At 43.4% G+C, this 20,115-nt stretch overlaps 1 protein-coding gene across 7 annotated transcripts in view; it reads right to left on the reverse strand.

The window, feature by feature from the left end:
- LOC126267963 (neurexin-1a) overlaps positions 1-20,115 on the reverse strand; it is a 1,982,806-nt gene that overhangs the window by 404,446 nt on the left and 1,558,245 nt on the right. For all 7 annotated transcript variants that reach the window (XM_049973298.1, XM_049973297.1, XM_049973300.1 and 4 more), the window contains one exon: positions 5,915-6,058. In XM_049973298.1, the coding sequence (XP_049829255.1) occupies positions 5,915-6,058 (144 nt within the window). The remainder of the gene's footprint in view (positions 1-5,914; positions 6,059-20,115) is intronic.

The raw sequence follows: 20,115 nt of genomic DNA on the forward strand, positions 1-20,115 counted from the left end.
TCTGTTGCCTGTGTCTATGTGCCTGTGGTTCTGTCAGTGTGATCATGTGATGTATCTGACCCCAGGAATGTGTCAATAAAGTTTCCCCTTCCTGGGACAATGAATTCACGGTGTTCTTATTTCAATTTCCAGGTGTGTATATCACTCTCTCTATGCCTAGTCAGGATTGACTGTTAATTTTCGTCAGTCACGAAATCTTAGTTTGCATGACCTAGGTTTGAATCCATATGCAAAACGAGTCGGTTCGTCGTGGCATTTGAAGTTCATACATATTCTCAACTAGCTGCTCGTGAATAACGTGAATTTTCAATGATATTTTGTGTTAAATAACAAGTATGGTATCTTACTTTGAAGAGAAAATCATGAATACGACGAACTTAGTACGCGCATTACCTATCTGACGTAATAATGAGAGTGCTAACATTTCAGGTATGTCAGTTATTGCAATAAATGTGAGCTTAGAAGCCTAAAGGACAGTCTTATCCGTGATGAGGTGTTCCCAGATATTTTTAGTATCGTGGTATTACTTTACATCCTGAGTTATTGCGATACAGAGCAGTGTTTTTAGTGGTAACTTGTTGGAACCATTTTCAATAGCCAAACGACTGTATCAAGGAGCGATTAGAGGACCTGCTAGACATCTGCGTTATGTGGGTTGCATGGGAATCAGGCGAAATGCTATCGACGTCGTCCGGATACTTTTGAGCATGACTGTAATTCGTTAACAATCCGATTAGGTGCTGGGTTCGCATCACTGTCGCAAGCTTTATATGGTGGCATTTCAATTTTAAACATGAGCATACCTTGTTCCTTGTCAATGACACCATATTAAACGTCGTTGGGGGTAGTTCTCAGGACGGTAACTGTTATGACAGGATTCCCAATTCAGTACAAACATTTTCGTCATTTATTTTCAGGATCTGATTTGATAACTGATACTGGTGCAAACTCTATACTTCACGTCTCTTTGTGTCTAGTTATCCGATCTCAATAAGGCACAAACCAAGCTTAGCTTAGGTGGCAATGGCTATAGGTGCTGGATTTGAATCCAGATCCATAACGACGACGTTGGTCATGTCATTTAAAGTTCAAATTTGTGTAAACGTAGCTGTTGATGTGTTACGAGAAATTAGTGGTGATTCACTGTTAATGTTAAGATTTCCTTAGAGTGCTTGTTGCCGTTAATCGCGTTTTTCTACTGGTTCGTCCAATATCCAGTTTCCAGAGCCACTCGCCGTTGAGCGACCTTCAGCACGTGGATGGAAAACCATTTAGAGAGCGAAAAACTTTTTTCCAATTGCCGTACAGCTTTGTAACTCCATATACCGTCTCAAGTATTTAATTTTGACTAAGGATTACTGTACGATATATGTAAAATAATCCGTTTTCTCAGACCTTTTGGAATGTCACTTGTTGTAACTTAAGTTAGTTTATGAGTGTTATGCGGTTTCTCATCGCTAAGAACGTGTTTTCTAATATGTTTTGTATGACGATATTAGTTGACGGTTAGACTGACTTCCATAAAGACCTTTGGTCCCTTAGTAGTCTCTTGCGGTACCCATTGTGTACAGTCAAACGACTGTACCCCACGGGGTTTTGGTGTTTAGAGAACCTGCAACACAGCTACGTTATGTTGGTTGGATTCGGCAGTGACCCACTTTTTTTGCTGTCAAGTGTACGTACCTTGATCTTTCCCTATCACAACACCTTTCAGGTTCCTTTCCATTTAAACTACGATTACCGAGTGTCCTAGTTTGCGAAAAAAAAATGAAAGCCTCAGAACATTAAATAATGTTGTTTGCTCTTTGGTAAGAAAGGAGTGTTCAGATTTACTGTGGATTTAGTGAAATTGTGGGAGATAGTAAATGTAGTCTTGTGAAAGCGTCCCATGGTTGGAAACAGTCTAATTTAAAGTTTTGTGGGGTTGCAAAGTCTCCTATTTAATCATTTACTTGAAAGTAGAAGACTGTGGTAATAAAGAAAATTTGCAGTTTCTTTTAAAGATTATAAGCTCTTAAAACTGAGGCTTATAATACGTTGCTTACTTAACGATCATAGTGCTGCCTGTAGTATATTTTAAAAGATGAGTCAGTTCTTGCAAATTTGTCAACATTATGTTTCACTGTAGTAAAAAATCCGAGCAGTGAAACCGCCACCATTGTGTATGTCCGTCCGCCGAAGTGACCTCATGGTAAAAAGCTGTTACTTTTCCATTCATTCTGGGACGTTTGCCTTGCCTGACTTGATGGAGAGCGACCGTCGGTTGGTCGTTCGCTCGGTCGTCTCAACGGACGGCGTGTATTTGATCTTCCGACGGCTTCTGGGTTCTCTGTGTTTGTGTCGACTTGTAATTCGTCCTTGTTGCGCCACAGTGACTTGTTTTAGTATTGTTTGAGTTGTTTGTGGAATTGTTTTCGCGGATCCGTGTGTATCTAGTGGGGTTTTGAATGAGCAGTCATTTTAATGATGTCTGCGTACTGGATTCTTGTTGTGTTTACCTCGGATTATTCTTGCGTTTGAACATGTTGTCTTGTATAATGTTTGTCGTTTTACGGTGTCAAGGGTGGAGTCCGCCCGTGTGCCTGGCATGGGTTGTTCTATCGTGTGTTGGGCATTAGACGTTAGGCAGATTTTTGGGAGAGTGTTGGTCTTGCGTTTCACTGTGACTGGTTTGAGTTGCCGTCCTGTTAAGTGAGTATAACACTGGCCTGCCTGTCTCACCTTACATACGTTTGAGGGACTTTCCCAAGTCGATCCTTGGAGAACTGTCTGTGGATTACTCCCTTCTTTATTTGGTCTGATTGTGTCAAATGTTTAAAAAATATATTATTCCTATTGCTTGTGGCCTTCAGCTGACAATTTGAATTCTTCTTAATAAGGCCTTCAGTCGTCAGTGTAGCTCGTGTTACAGACATTTTTTTTATTTGGTTGTTTTAAAAATTACTTTGCTATTTTTAACGTGTAATTGTCTTCCTCATTTGTTATTCAGGCCTTCAGCTGTTAATTGTTTTGAAGTATTGCTTGTGGCCTTCAGCCGACAAATAATTTTTAATTCTTTCTTAATAAGGCCTTCAGCTGTCAGTGTAGCTTGTGTTACAGTCCATTTTGTTTTAAATGATTCTTTTCTTAAAATTATTTCTTTAAATAGAGTGTAAGTTTTACTGAGCAACCAACGGTAACTAAGTAAGGCCCCGTCCAAACTTTTTCCTGCCTTCCCTAAGTCCCATGTTTCAGAAATTTCAAATATTGTTACTTCCAAAGTACAAAATGTAGAAACCCAACTTGAACGTTATGGAAAGAGAAAAGTTCAATTTTTTTGTGCATTCAGTGTGAGCACCACGTGTTACACGACAAATACCAAAACGGTAGCTCATTTACTGCCACACACGAAGCGGCTGGTGTCTGGTAATCGAATCCACAGCTTTTACGTCACAAGACGTGAGGTCTGGAGACACGGGAGGCCACCGGCGACCAAGTTGGTCTTCTGCTGCTCTCCTTCTCCTCCGAGCCAACGTGCCAGACCTCACACCTTGCGACTTATCTGTGGCGTTACGTAAACGACCGCGTTTTCATCCCGCCTATGCCTGACACTCTTGAAAGTCTGCGACACTGCATTGCCGGAGCTGTGAATTGGATAACGAGAGGCCAGCTCCTTCGTGTGTGGCAGGAAATGAGCCACCGTTTTGATATTTGTGGTGTAACACGTGGTGCACACATTGAAAGCATTCTCTTTCCAGCTACGCTGAAATTGTGTTTCCATCTTTTGTAGTTTGGAATCAATTAAAGTCTGAAATGTGTTCCTTCTTTTCGATTAGCCTTGTATTATTTTACTAGATCAAACTCTCGTCATTCAGCAACCATTAAAGTTAATTATCCGAATGAAACGGGTAGGTACTCCAACCACAAGCAATAGTCGTGACGTCTGATGAGTTCGGGATCTTATCAAATAACACTTTGCTATGCTGGTGGCAGCTAATATTTCAAGTAGCCTGTTAGCTCCGTAGCGGTAACGAGTCATTTTACACGATCCGAGCTGACACATTCAGCATGGGTCTCACCTGCATACCCACTGTCCCCGGTGAGCAAGAGGTGGTGCACCCGGCTTGTGGCCAGTCTCGCGGACACCATTCGCAATGCATTCGCTCGTTTCCTCGACACACGGAATGTGATAAATACGCCCCCGGAAGCAGTAATTTGGTTTCATGTTCTGTGGAAACTGACTAATTTTCTGCATCGGCCACAGGATCCACAACATGGTATTTTTCACCGAGAACGTTACGAAAAGTGTGCAGCGCAGTGCACGTTATTTTCCGTAGTGTAAGGTGACAAGGCGGCGGACAAAGGCCGCCAAGCCAACAGACAAACCACTGAAAGGCACTAGGTGCGGAATGACGAATCCAGAATCACGAATTATTAGTGCAGTGAGCGAACAGGACTAGTAACGCGTCTACAAAATAAAAATGCTGTTATTCGGACAGCCATATTTTATACGTGTAATATAAGTCAGTATTTGCAAGAAGGGAGGTAGCCTGAGTGGTGGCGGGGAATCTGGGGAGCGCCGATCGACCAATTTCAATATCTTTCAGTTAAGTTCTACGTCTACATCTACATCTACATGACTACTCTGCAATTCACATTTAAGTGCTTGGCAGAGGGTTCATCGAACCACAATCATACTATCTCTCTACTATTCCACTCCCGAACAGCGAGCGGGAAAAACGAACACCTAAACCTTTCTCTTCGAGCTCTGATTTCTCTTATTTTATTTTGATGATCATTCCTACTTATGTAGGTTGGGCTCAACAAAATATTTTCGCATTCGGAAGAGAAAGTTGGTGACTGAAATTTCGTAAAAAGGTCTCGCCGCGACGAAAAACGTCTATGCTGTAATGACTTCCATCCCAACTAGTGTATCATATCTGCCATACTCTCTCCCCTATAACGTGATAATACAAAACGAGCTGCCCTTTTCTGCACCCTTTCGATGTCCTCCGTCAATCCCACCTGGTAAGGATCCCACACCGCGCAGCAATATTCTAACAGAGGACGAACGAGTGTAGTGTAAGCTGTCTCTTTAGTGGACTTGTTGCATCTTCTAAGTGTCCTGCCAATGAAACGCAACCTTTGGGTCGCCTTCCCGACAATATTATCTATGTGGTCCTTCCAACTGAAGTTGTTCGTAATTTTAACACCCAGGTACTTAGTTGAATTGACAGACTTGAGAATTGTACTATTTATCGAGTAATCGAATTCCAACGGATTTCTTTTGGAACTCATGTGGATCATCTCACACTTTTCGTTATTTAGCGTCAACTGCCACCTGACACACCATACAGCAATCTTTTTTAAATCGCTTTGCAACTGATACTGGTCTTCGGATGACCTTACTAGACGGTAAATTACAGCATCGTCTGCGAACAGTCTAAGAGAACTGCTCAGATTGTCACCCAGGTCAGTTCGAGGCAGACCACACACGGACGAGTCTCTAGGATGAGCTTCGTAAACAATTTGCTGTTTATTTATTTAGCTGTTATATTATTCCTGAGATGATTTTCATAATAATTCGGTAATGCGTCTTTTAAAATTAAATTTCACTGTTCCTTACGGTACGACAGTATCCTAACTTGCCACTATACTACTCGGGAAGTCGAGTCATTGCTCTGACATACGTAGTAAGGCCTAATGCTCATCCCGATATTGAGTATTTAATTCATTTTTATCTTATTCCAGAGTCGGAAAGTGACTATCGACGGGGCTTCAGTTACACTGTGCAACAGTGAGGAAAAGCAGTGGAGGCGCTTAGATAATAAAGTGTGTCGTAGAGTGAGGAAGAAGGCGTATGACCGTCCACCGAGAAGAGCCGAGTCAGCTTGGCAGCGGGCCCACTGGCGTGCGCCGCGCGCAGCACACTCACCTTTGCCGCAGGTGGGCCCCGTGAAGCTGGTGGCCGAGCAGTCGCAGATGAAGCGGTTCCAGCCCTCGGAGCAGGCGCCGCCGTGCAGGCACGGCTGCGAGCTGCACTGCGCCTCCTGCGCGTGGCACGACGGCCGGATCGCGCCTGCGGCACACGCGACACGTCACTGAGTCTCAAGGCTGCGCCCTGCAGTGGAACTCATCAAACACGCTGTCTCACTTCTTACTAAACAATACGATACAATTATTTAATATTCCACATTAATACACTTCGCACAGTCGCACTTTGTAGTGAAACTGTTTACTAAACGATGCGATACACAATACGATACATTAACATATTTCACATAGCACCCTTTTCTGCATATACATTCGTGATGTGCACATAATTTACATCACCTTCATATATATCGATAGAAAGTATGAGTACGTGTGTAGATGGTATTTAACTCAAATTTTGTAAACATTCGAAGAATATATGTTACGAATGATGTGCTTTTGTTAATGTTGTGATTACTATCTTTGATGAGAGTTCTTTGCTGAAAACTTTGAGACAGAGTGTTTTCATTAGCAGCATTTACAAGTTGTATACTGGACCTAATGTCGGGGGAAGAGGGTCGGTCTGTGACTAGCAAACACAACTGTTAATAAAATGTGGAAAAACGAAACAAATAGTCTGCGTCTTTTCATTTCAAAAATGCATTTGAAACGAAGAGAGCTCTGAAATTGTACTTGCTGGCATGATCGACTTAAAAAAATAATTGAGTCACTAACAAGAATGAATACAATGGAAACCCAACAGAAGTTAAGTGAAACATCATGTTTCATACTTTCAATTTAAATTTGCCGACAATCTAACATTTTCCTCTTATTTTCTCTCGAGGGATCCAGAAATACAGTGAGAGGCTCCTGTCTCAATCCGTCTCATATAATTGTTATCTGCAATATGTAATTTAGATTCAGTTTGTCTGGCACATTGCTCTTTTGCTACTTGTTATATATGAATCAACTTGGAGACGAACTGCATCGAGAACCATCATTTATTGATTTAATTTTTTATGTATTTATCAACAACTTGTGGTCTAATTGCGGTATCGTAGATCGATACCACCCCCACCGGCGTCTCACAACGGGCAACGAAAACGCGTGTTTTCGACAGATGCCGACAGCGGTGGTGCAGCGACATGGCGGGTCGCACCCCGCAGCGGCCTGAGCCACCGTGGTGCAGAGCGGCTGCCGACGGCCTTCCGCAGCTCGCTCGTGCGCTGCCAGTGGGAAACTCACAGTGCACGATGCTCCTCGTAGAAGGACAAACTTCATTCTGACCCACATTGCGAGTTCCTTACATCAGTGGCAAGCGTACATTTGGGGCAAACCTATTGTTCTCACGTGACTGACACGTCCTCAACGTATTGTCCATCGTTTGATTGCACATCATCCGCCCTCGACCAGTTGTTTGGTTGAGTGGCTTTACGCGTCACCACTACCCCCACCCCTCCCCTCCCCCTCATCCTCACAACCGCTGTGGAAACCTCCAACCCTCCCTCCCCCCTCCTCCCTGATATAAGTACGCTTTTTATGTCACTAATTAATTATATCGTTCAATTAATTAACCCATCACCTCTGGGAAACACCCAACCCTCTCCCACCAGGGAATTGGCCCGAAAAAGACTCAGTTGATTGGACATTTGACGCGAAATCCATTGCAGTGTATGGAATATCGTTTAAACAATTTATGGTAGACAAGGCAATATGTGAAACAGTATGAGATTTTCACTCTGCAGCGGAGTGTGGGCTGATATGAAACTTCCTGGCAGATTAAAACTGTGTGCCCGACCGAGACTCGAACTCGGGACCTTTGCCTTTTGAGGGCAAGTCCTCTACCAACTGAGCTACCGAAGCACGACTCACGTCCGGTACTCACAGCTTTACTTCTGCCAGTATCCGTCTCCTACCTTCCAAACTTTACAGAAGCTCTTCTGCGAAACTTGCAGAACTAGCACTCCTGAAAGAAAGGATATTGCAGAGATATGGCTTAGCCACAGCCTGGGGGATGTTTCCAGAAGAGCTTCTGTAAAGTTTGGAAGGTAGGAGACGGATACTGGCAGAAGTAAAGCTGTGAGTACCGGACGTGAGTCGTGCTTCGGTAGCTCAGTTGGTAGAGCACTTGCCCGCGAAAGGCAAAAGTCCCGAGTTCGAGTCTCGGTCGGGCACACAGTTTTAATCTGCCAGGAAGTTTCATGTGAAACAGTGTTTGTTTAAACAGTTTACGGGCTACAAGGCAGTGTTTGTAATACAGTTTATTTATTTATTTAAAGAATTTTGTCAGGGAATTGCCTGCAATACAGTTTATTCATTTATTTATTTAAGGAATTCGGTGGTAAATCGGTTACAGTGTGTGGAATATTTAAATAATTATGGCTCTTTTTCATTCTGTCACAGATCCCTGAAACATATCAGATAGACTTTCTCGCGCAGACTGGAGCGCACCAGCAGAGCGGGCAGCGCCGCACCAAACATCCAGGCGGCGTCGTCTTCCTTCTCAGGCGGTCACGTCCTGTTTCCGCATGTGCGAACCGACCTTCCGAATACCAGCACACGCGACACTCATTCCTTTCAGACCAAATGACTGACTAGGAAGCGATCAAGAAATACTGCTCAAGTCAATAAATAATTAATTTCGCGTCACAAGATCGTGATTAGGGCATATGAGGCGACGTGGAAGCTATTTCACACACACAAATTGACAATGTCACATAGCTAGTAGCAGGCTGACTCGAAATACACTCTACAAGAGATCGGAACTACTTGTTCTATACAAAGAGAGATAGAGAGAGAGACAGCTGAAGTTTGCTTTGCAGATGAAGGTAAACAATTACAGTTTTTCATTCCGCCATGGACACTAAATTGACCCAATCTTTCTGGCACACTTTCATTATGGTAAACCGTGACTGCTTCATAAGTTAACAAGTCTGATGTTGAAACTGTCCTGGAAGATTAAAACTGTGTGCCGGACCGAGACTCGAACTCGGGACCTTTGCCTTTCGCGGACAGGTACTCTGCCAAGACAGTTTCATATCACACTCCACTGCAGAGTGAAAATCTCATTCTAAATCTGATGTTACGCAAAGTACAGAATACCATCAAACAAACACACGCCCTGAAGATGTAACAAAACTCGTCAAATGTTGCTTCAGAAGACGTGGCAGAGGAAATATTAATGACATCGTCAGTATAGGCGTTTAAACAACTTGCTTTACGCACACGCACACACACACACACACACACACACACACACACACACACACACACACACTCCAAATAAAAACCTCCACACTGCACAGTGTTTGCGTGCATAAGCGATAGCGTTTATGTTTTTGATGAGAAATGTCATTAAATAATCCAAACCTACTATCATTAGAAATCACGACAGGAAGCGGTGATGTCCACAATGATAGTTGGAATTTAGGATTTCGGCACAAGTTTATATCGTCATGGTTACGGAATTTCCGACCACTACCGGTCTGATAACTGCAATTTTTTAAAAGTTCATTCAGGATATTTAACGAGAATAATAAGACATTATTAGTGAGTGAATTTATAAGGAAATTTTGCACCAGTCCAGGAAGAAATTCGAAGGCCACATTGCTGCCAAATGTATGCTGCAATGTTGCCAGTTCTCCATTGGATTGGTGGCAGGCAGAAGGCGCTTGCTAACGAGAGAAGTCTCTTCAGCTTGTAACCACAGGACAAGCTCGTGCAACACAGACGTGACGTTGGCGCCAGCGCCGGTTGCTACCACTCTGAGAGGACCTGAGTTAACAAACGTACAGGCCAGTTAGCTGCCGATTGCAACTTGAACATCAGATATAAATATCGTGCGAATAATTTACGGGGCCCTCCTTTTAAGTAGCTGTCGTAGCATTTTTTTTATTATGTCCTTTAAGAACTGTAAACTAAAAAAAAATTATTCTCCAGAAACGATTGGGTTCTTTAGTATCACCTGACGCCGTTAACATAATGAGTAAATAATACTCTTTTTGCTATTAAATACTTGGAACCATTTTTATTAGCTAGGTTCCTTTGAACTACTGCTGACACATAATAAAACATATGAAACCACAACATTGTTAAACGATTACAAAACGCGAACATCAACAAAGACATTTCATAAACTGCGAATAACACATCGTTTCATCTATATCTATATTTCACAAGCCACATTAAGGTGTGTGTTACCACTGTCATTTCCCCATTTGTTTACTCCAGGCGCGAATATTTCGTAGAAAGAACGGTTGCTAGTAAACGACTGTGCGCGCAAGAATCTCTCTAGTTTTATCCCCATGGTCTTTCCGCCTGATGTTAAGAGGGGGAATTAAAAGACCAAATTTTTTCTGCTTAATGAAGACCCTCACCTCCCTGTTAACTAACCACGAAAGACGTTTAATATAATTTACTTCACAAGTAACCACGTGAGCACGTGTTGAAAATTGCAATGGTGTGATGTAAAATTTCGTGACAGGGTTTTGTACCCAGCACATTATCGGATGGGTAACTAAGTAATATCAAATGTTAAATATCGAATTCACCAGCAGCGAGATTTATCAATAAGTAATAACGATACACTCATTTTCTGCCCTGGAAACTAACCTGACACCCACTGTCGCCCTCATCCATCCATAAACAGATATAAATTATTAACTGCTTGCTCATCATTAGTAACATGCTCACATATTTGACTAAAAATAATGGCAGCTATCGTCATGGTTGACAATTTATGAAGGGACATTTTTCGCTGATACCTCGGTGTGTACACACTATAGTTTACAAGGAAACTATAAATATTTTTGTACTGGACCAGGATTCCAACCCAGATACGTACCATTCGTAGAGAACCAAATTCGAACTCCTGTCGTAAAATTTTCTACGTCTCAAATTTACATTAAATATGAGCCCTGTGAACGTAATGCCCATTGGGTCATTAAACGAAAAAAAAATTTTGTGCATGTTTACCTGAACAGAATTTCTGTCTTCTGCGTCTACCGCCTTTCTTGTGGCGCGCTTTAAACAGGCTCTGACCCTGTTGCTGGAGAAGGGATATGGTGTTTATGCGGATTCTGAACTATGGTGTGACATAATATTCTTCATTTGGTGTTACCAGCGATGTAGTAGATCCGTTAGTGTGTGTTAAAAATGAACGACCTATGTGAGAATCAAAGCCACACCACGCAGTTATCAAACTAGGATCCACAACTGTATCGTAACAGTAATATCGTGTGCAATGGACACATACCGACTGCAGAATTTAAGGCTCTGCATCAATTCCGGATCAGGTAGTGCCACATCATACACCAGCAGTGAGCTCTTGAAGTCAACTGTTTTCTTCTTTTCACTTGATTGTGTAATCACTGAACTAAAATCCCATAACCTCCCAACACGAGAGGTTTAATTTCGTTCCTCCATTCCTGCTGGGAGATTTGTTTTGTTATTGATCAGCTCTTTTCCTTTCTGCCGACGAAATGTGACAAAATGTGGCCTGTAATAGATCCACAGCCCGCTATTTATATGTTGTTGTAGGTGAAGGACTTTAGTTTCCCCTTAAAACGTCTTAAGCAACAACGTTCTTTGATTTCCCAAAAATGAAATGCTCATTGTCGAGGTAGGAAGAGTTTTAAATCAAAGTCCCCAAAGTCTGTGCAGGTATCTTTTCGTCTGACGGCACTGCAAAAGTACTTGTCGTAAGAGGCATCACCAGTTGTGTTCGTACAGCTGTAGAAATCATTAGTTGAAGCAGAGTTTAGCACCTGTAGGTATGGTACTGCTAGAAATACAGAAGTATTGTATACTGAAGGCTGAGTTCATCCTGAAAGTGTAGCGTATTAATAATACGGAAGCTACTGGAGATTAAATGTTCTTGATTTGCATCACAAAGCATTCGAAGAAGTATAAACACAATATTACAAATAACGTAAACGATAAAAGTAGCATTGTCCATCTAAACCAATACTCATTGTTTACATCAAATTAAAAAATAATTGTAATGGCAGGATTCGTACCTCATTCTAAGAGTTTTCAATCCTAGCGCTTTATCCACTACACTAACCCGCCACTAGGTGAATGTGTTGTTACAGACGCGTATGGCGTGCTTTAGTGAGAGCACCATGACCTGAATCACTACATGAATCTAGATGTTGCTTTAAATCTCTGAAAACGATTTCATTATTACTCTGTACGAAGGTCAGAGACAAAATAATTGCCATGGTACTCAAAATAAAACTTAAGAGGAACTTATTTATGAAATAGTTTTCGTAGCATGTAGACGGGAATGACTGTGACTTCTGCTGTCCAGCTTGTATGACACTAAGTTTCCTCTTGCCTTGTCACTAGGTTCTTGCCTGCAATGTCTCAGCTCAAGGAATTCGATAAAAGGTCGCATGATTGCACTTTATGAAGATGATACTGTACCAGCGCCATTTTCTGTGCCCTAGGATACAGCAAATACACCTTCATTTCCGGGTAAAGAGGATGGCGGATGAAGGCCACGTCAACCGCCGTCGTCGCCCCAGGCGTCCACGGACTACCACGGAGTATCGGGACAACAGTGTACTCCAATGCACTGATGACGACCCATTCAGGACGAGCACAGAAATAAGGAACATCATTCAGCTAAGCGTGAGCAGGTCGACCATACGACGACGTCTCAACGTGGAGGGAAGGTGTGGACGAAAATCTGTGGTTATGGAAATGTTGAAAGAGCAACATAGGGGTCCCAGGTTAAACTTCGCTCTGGAGTACGGGAACAAGTCACTTTCATACTGGTAGCAAGTTATATTTACGGACGAGAAGATGTTTTCTACTGCGCCAATTAGTTCTGTCCTTGTATATTGTTCACGTGGAGCGAGACTGTTGTGGCCGAGCGATTCTAGGAGCTACAGTCTGGAACCGCGCGCCCGCTACGGTCGCAGGTTCGAATCCTGCCTCGGGCATGGATGTGTGTGATCTCCTTAGGTTAGTTAGGTTTAAGTATTTCTAAGTTCTAGGGGACAGAAGACCTCAGCTGTTAAGTCCCATAGTGCTCAGAGCCATTTTTTGAGCGAGATTTGAGAGAAACTATGTTCATCAGAGGCAAAGGTGTGGCCGAATTTCTGTTACAGTTTGAGGATGGATGTCAGCAGACGGCTGTGGTGTTTTGTGGGAACTGGACCGTCCGCCTGCTAGTCATCACTACTGCCAAATACTGGGGAACATAATGCTTCCTTCTGTTCCTCAGAGGTTTTCGAGAGGTACTATAATATTCCAACATGGCCGTTTCCCAGTCGATACAGCGAATTGTGTAAAACAATGGTTTCAAATGAATGGAGACATCGATCTCCTGGACTGGCCTCCAAAAGGTGCTGACCTCAATCCTGTAGACCACGTGTGCGCAGAGATGGAGAAAATTATTAGGTGTGGAAGACCTACACAAACAACCAAGGCATCGCTGTCCGAAGCAGTTCATGATTCATGGGAAGAGCTGTTGTAGAATAACAGACTCATCCGGAAACTTGTTGCCTCTGTTCCCCGGCGGTTAAATGCTGTTGTAGAGGAGGATGGAAACTGGACGAGGTACTGAATCCATTGTGTCATTAGGGGGGAAACATTATGACAAAAGAACGTTTTGTTTACCGTTAGATTACTCTTATTGAGCATTTACGTTATTATAAACAAAAGGAAAATGTGTTTGACTTAAACTTTTTTCAAATGAAGGTGTAATATAACTAAATCGAAAACGATTGATCATCACCAGCTGAGACACTTAACTGAAAGAAGAAGACCATAATATACACATAACTCAATTAGTCTATTTCTCTCTCTTTCAGTCATTCAAAGGACTATTGATTTTAAATTATTTTGTGATCATTGATCAAGAAGATCAAAACGACTATGGGAACAATATTTTTTTCGCATGGCAAATGACGTTAAATCCGATGAGTGAAAGAATTAATTTAGTTTGACGTCAATGAGAAGGCATATTACTTTGAGTTATTTGTGCAGGCAGGACTCCAGTACCGACGGGATCATAAAAGAGAGATTCTTTTTATTTAATACTGAGTGGAAAACACAGTATCGAAAGTGAATAATCAGAAAAGTTCGAATATGACTCGCACTGTGTGAGTTCTGTACAAACACAGTTACGTACTCACATAACAGTGATTCCTTTTGCTTAATGCCCTGGTGCAAGTTTTTGTATTGGACACCACTTTGGTGACTCGTGTGTCCCTAAATTACTCCAGTCATCCAAGTGGGGAGAAGCGAAGTACAGTTAAATGGGTAAACGGAAATACGCAATGTTTCTGGCCAATTGTTACATCAATGAGAGGTGAACACTAGGTTACAATGAAGACAGGAAAATCTATGGTATAAACGAAATTCGATCCGGAGACTTTTCTAATTGCAGGCGCGCACTTTACCGCTAAACCAGCAGGCCCAATACTTCGGAGTGTAGCTTTCATCGATTACGTTTGCGAGTATCAGAATGTTTGACTTACGAGGCTATATCTTCCGAGAGAAGTAACTTAGTAGAGTCCTGCAGGACCGAGTAAGCGAGCACAAAATACAAGATGGGGCGAGCACACCCCAACTGGATAGGCTGCCCGCACTAGTTCTAGTGACCGAGCATACAGGTAGAAGCCGTGACCAAATACGTAGCACGGAACTTCAAACACATTACACGTGTCATTATCCGTGTGAGACTGCAGCCAGTATGGGGTTCTCATTTGTGGTGTGTCTCTCTCTGTAATCATGCAGTGCGAGGAAGCCAGTGCAGTAAGACGTAAGATTGAAACCAATGTTTACACATTGGAGAGACAGGAAGGTCTAAGAAGCCAAGAAGCCAAGGTACAGCTCCTTCAGGAATACCGGCAGTAATAAAAAATAGTACTGCAGCAACGCGTGTTGCAATGTGTGCTAAAGATATGACACCTTTTAATGCTGTTTCCAGTGAAGGTTTCAGAGAACTAGGTCAAGAATTAATACATCTAGGTGCGCATTATGGAGAAGTTAACGTGGCAGATGTCATGCCACATCCCTCTACTATAAGCAGACATGTCAAAGAACAAGCTGATGCAATAGGAAACAGCACAATGCCTTCTGTTATTGCGGAAGTTATTAATAGAACATGTGCTGCGACAGTTGATATGTGGACTGATTCGCATAATCAGGTGCACTATTTGACGCTTAAAACACATTACATTAACACAGGTTGGTCTCTTGTGATCAATATTTTATTTGCAACAAAATTCCCGGACGTTAGGAAGACAGGCGTAAATATTATAAAAGAAAGTGCTCTATGAATTTAGCTGTATTACGTACCCGTTCTTGGAAGATTACTTTTGTATAAAGGAGAGAGAGAGAGACGGAGATAAATACATTGTGGGTGTGTGGGTGTGTGTGTGTGTGTGTGAGAGAGAGAGAGAGAGAGAGAGAGAGAGAGAGAGAGAGAGAGAGAGAGAGAGAGAGAGAGAGAGGCGTTGTATTTGCACAGTACAGTGCAGCGAGCCGGGGCGAGGCGAGGTGAGACGTCAGCGGTGACCGGTCATGCTCGGTTATCCGTGTGTCCGGAGCTTAAATTTATTTACACAGCCACGGAACCGTAGACCTCAGCGCGCGGCACAAATTTCTACTTCACCTCTGAGAACAAGAGGTCATAGCAGACGGAAAGACAGGTAGATGGGTAACGAATGGTAAAGAAAATGTACTTTTCCGTGCCATACCATTACAAGTCAACAATTTTTGGATTTGTTCCTTTACTTGTACTTTATTACTTTATGTATCTGCACACACTGCAAAATTCCGGACTTTTATGGTAGTTCTGTGACGCTCCTGTATGAATGTGGACTGAACATAGACAAAGAGCATTTACATAATTTCTTGATAATCCTTAACGACTTGGGGTTTATGAATTAATCAGACAGACATTTTTTGTACCTTTTCATTTTTCTGAGTGCAGTGCATACTAAATACGGATTTTAGTTACTTCTGCAAACGAAACATCGTCCCCCGTATAAATCGTCGCATGAACGTCAAAATAGATACAGAACTACGTGACTAAGGGATAGTAAAGCTACAGAAATCACTCATTGGAAGAATGGGCACTGCACCTGAAACTATAGTGACTGTATTAAACACAAAAAATGCGAAAGAACTTGCTCCTTTCCTAAGATCATTTTGCCGTAGATATCCTGATGAGACATCCCAATGATTGGAAAAAGCACAAGTTATTCTCATTTTCAGGAAGGGTCGTCGGGAAAATGCACAAAACTATAGGTCTACTTTTATGACGTCGGTCTGTTGTAGAACTTCGTAATATATTTCACACATTAAACAAGTTTCACAGTTACAAAATTTACTCTGTAAGAATCAACGCGGTTTCCGTAAACAAGGATCGTGTGCAACTCAGAACGTTCTGTTCGCCCAAGAAATTCCACAAAACAGTAGACACAGGTGACCAGGTAGATGCCATATTCCTTGACTTCTTACAATCTTGACTTCTTACTATCGCTTGACCAATACTTTAATACTGCTCATCATTCTGAGATCCGTACCAGGTAGGATAGCTTAAATAGAGAAGATCCAAACAATCCTTTAGTTACTGGCTTATTTAGTAAGCACGAAAACGTCAGAGAGTTGTTCATTCAATGCCAAGTGAAGACGCTGCAAAAGAGGCAGCCTCCATGGCGGTATGGTCTACTGTTTAATACCTAGACCGTAGGTAAGTTGAATAGTCGGTCAATAAATTGCTTCTTCCTACTTACACCTTTCAGAAAGACCGTGAAGATAAAATTAGAGAGATCAGAATGCACATAGATGCTTATCAGCTATAGTCCTTCCCACGAAACAATCGTGCCTGGAGCAAACAATTGGAGAAGTGATAGTTATATAGAAACACAGCTTGTGAGATGCAGATGAAACGATGTGTTATTCGCAGTTTATGAAATGTCTTTGTTGATGTTCGCGTTTTGTAATCGTTTAACAATGTTGTGGTTTCATATTTTTTATTATGTGTCAGCAGTAGTGACAAAGGAACCTAGGTAATCAAAATTATTTCCAAGTTTTTAGTAGCAAAAAGAATATTATTTACTCATTATGTTAACGGCGTCCAGAACCCAATCGCTTCTGGAGAATAATTATTTTTTTTTAGTTTACAGTTCTTATAAGACATAATAAAAAAAATTACTACGACAGCTACTTAAAAGGAGGGCCCCGTAAATTATTCGCACGATATTTATATCTGATGTTCAAGTTGCAACCGGTAGCTAACTGGCCTGTACGTTTGTTAACTCAGAGTGGTAGCAACCGGCGCTGGTGCCAACGTCACGTCTGTGTTGCACGAGCTTGTCCTGTGGTTACAAGCTGAAGAGACTTCTCTCGTTAGCAAGCGCCTTTTGCCTGTCACCAGTCTAATGGAGAACTGGCAACATTGCAGCATACATTTGGCATCAATGTGGCCTTCGAATTACTCCCTGGACATCTAATATCTTATCATTGTCATTAAATATCCTGAATGATTCTCCATTAGAGTATGATATAGAAGGTATGAAATGAATAATTTTGATTCCAGAAAACTCGTTTCAAGAGATACTGCAGCTGGTTTCGCTATCTACGATTGACGCAACAAGGAGGCAAGGTTTGTTGCAGATGTCTGCAAGCGTAGGGGTAAAGTCTGATTTCGGCTTGTGAGCGGCTAGAACGTCTTGTTTACGTCCCGTCCGCAGAGTCACGAGCGCGTGTAGTTTGTTTACTTCCTCGCCGCAGCTAGCACTCGCATCCGTTGCCATTGAGTCGCCGTGGCTCATTCGCACAGAAGAGCTACACCATCGAGATCAGCTTTCAGCCCGACTATGCAAGACCGCGAGCCTTTGAATTCGAACGATTCATCAGTGATGAAGATCAAATACCACACAGCACATCGTCGGTATCCACCTATCCATGAGAGATTTACGTCAAGATGGCCGATGACGAGTTATGACACGCCGTTTTGGACAGATGTGCGAACACTCTCAAATTCAAACACTCGGATGGTCACATCGGGGAGGTTACCGTTGTCCGAGGTGGACTATGATTTCGCACACTAAGTCTTCGAATTCCCGATCGAAGGGCCACTGGACGTAGTTACCTGAGCTTTCTGCCCTTATGAGTCGCTAATTAGCCACGTGGCCGAAAAATGGAACACCTTCGAGACATACCAGGTCGTTAACGGCGTTCGACAAGTCAAAATTGAATTAAAGAAACATGTGTCATTTTACTTAGTCACAGGGGCTGTCGAGCAGTCGTAATGTATGGTGTACGACCTAGTTCTGGTTACGGCCAGGAGGCTCGTGTACGGTCGGCGTGTATTCAACGTCGGGTTACACAAATTCCATTACCTGACGCGGCACCACCTTCTACGCTCACGGCCCTCCCTCACAATTATGCAGGGGTGATACCATCGACTGTCATGACAGACGGAAAACCACTTGAAAGACAGAAAGCGTTAGAATGCACACCTTTCGGCAGTCCTGGAGTGACCAAAAACATTACGGTGTTCGCAGAGATTGAAGAATGCCGCCCATCGACTCTACATAAAGATTCGGACGAGAGAATGGAGCTCGACGCTAGAGTTGTACCGAATCAAAAAATGGCTCTGAGCACTAAGGGACTTGACTGCTGAGGTCATCAGTCCCCTAGAACTTAGAACTAGTTAAACCTAACTAACCTAAGGACATCACACACATCCGTGCCCGAGGCAGGATTCGAACCTGCAACCACAGAAACCCACGTCCGCAAACAAAGGTCACCGACAAAACATAAAAAGCGACGTCGCACACCCTCAGACGATTGCCTCCAGTGGACGTCTTCTCCTGGAGAAGATGACGAAGAAAATGGATGACACAGGATCGCCCTCGCCTGTCGCTCTGTCTGATTTCGACAAACCCGATTCCGCTCGCTCGGGCAAACAGATGGCAAGCACAGCGCCCGCCATTGGTACGCAATCAGAGACAACTCCGGATTCACCCTTAGTCACTCAGCCCACAAGTGTTCTACCGCAGCCACCGTTAACTTACGGACCTTGGACGGATGACACTGAAGACGATTCTACGCCCGCTGTGGTGGATGAGGACAGGGGTCTCTCCTCCCATACCTCGGCCCCTCCCGAGTAGCTACAGGTGACGGCGCGGACGCGGCCTGCGGCTTACAGAGGATTCGGACCTTTTACGGCGACGCTGACGACGGCCCCACCGCAGGAGGCGACCTGCAGACCTGTCGCATAACGACCATCAACACCATTCGGACACGTACGGAGTTGTCGCTGCTCCAAGACATGCTCAGTGCAGTAGACGTTGACATTGTCTTTCTCCAAGAAGTCTTCGTCGCCGATTTCCCGGGTGTGTATGGTTACACGGCTCATGTGTCCCACGCCTCGCCAACTAACAGTGGAGTCGCAGCTCTCCTCAGAGAGGGCCTCGAGGAGGACGAAGTCCGATGTCTCCCCGACGCTAGAGGAATGGCTGTAACGGTGCTAGGTGTCCAGTTTATCAATGTGTACGCACCTTCCGGAACGAATCGCCGTTTCGACCGATCGCTCTTCTTCGCAGATGGAATAGCACCGCTTTTTCAGGGCAGGCACGATGATTTGACATTAGGGGGCGATTTCAATATCACCTAAGAACCTAAAGATGAGCTGTCACGCCATTCACCGTGCCCTGAACTTACTGGCTCCCAAGGTGACAGACGTCTGTCGGGAGCTTATGTCCCCCGCGGTGCCGCTCCCCGCGACCTTCGTAGAAGGAATAAATATGCCGGCTCACAAGATTATTGGCAGCTAACACTCGTCAACAGCGACATGAAGATATTCGTCAGACTATCAGCAAACCGTCTCCAATCGACGCTACCTTACGTCATCTCACCAGATCAGACTTCCCTAAGGGGTATCAACAACATCCACACACACTGTGTCGATACCGTGACATACTAGCCCTAGCCAGGACACACCGCATCCCGGGAGCGCTGGCATCACTAGGTTTTGCCAAGCTTTTAATCGAGTTGATCAGGGGCACCTAACGTCCGTTCTCCAACACATGCAGTACCCACAGCAATTCACAGACGTCGTGTTGCGCCTCCTCCGAGGGGCGACTTCCAAGGTGCTCGTTAACGGGCGTCTCTCGCAGTTCCTCCCGATTTTCC

Source organism: Schistocerca gregaria, chromosome 4 (assembly GCF_023897955.1).
Source record: "Schistocerca gregaria isolate iqSchGreg1 chromosome 4, iqSchGreg1.2, whole genome shotgun sequence".
Classification (NCBI taxonomy): domain Eukaryota; kingdom Metazoa; phylum Arthropoda; class Insecta; order Orthoptera; family Acrididae; genus Schistocerca; species Schistocerca gregaria.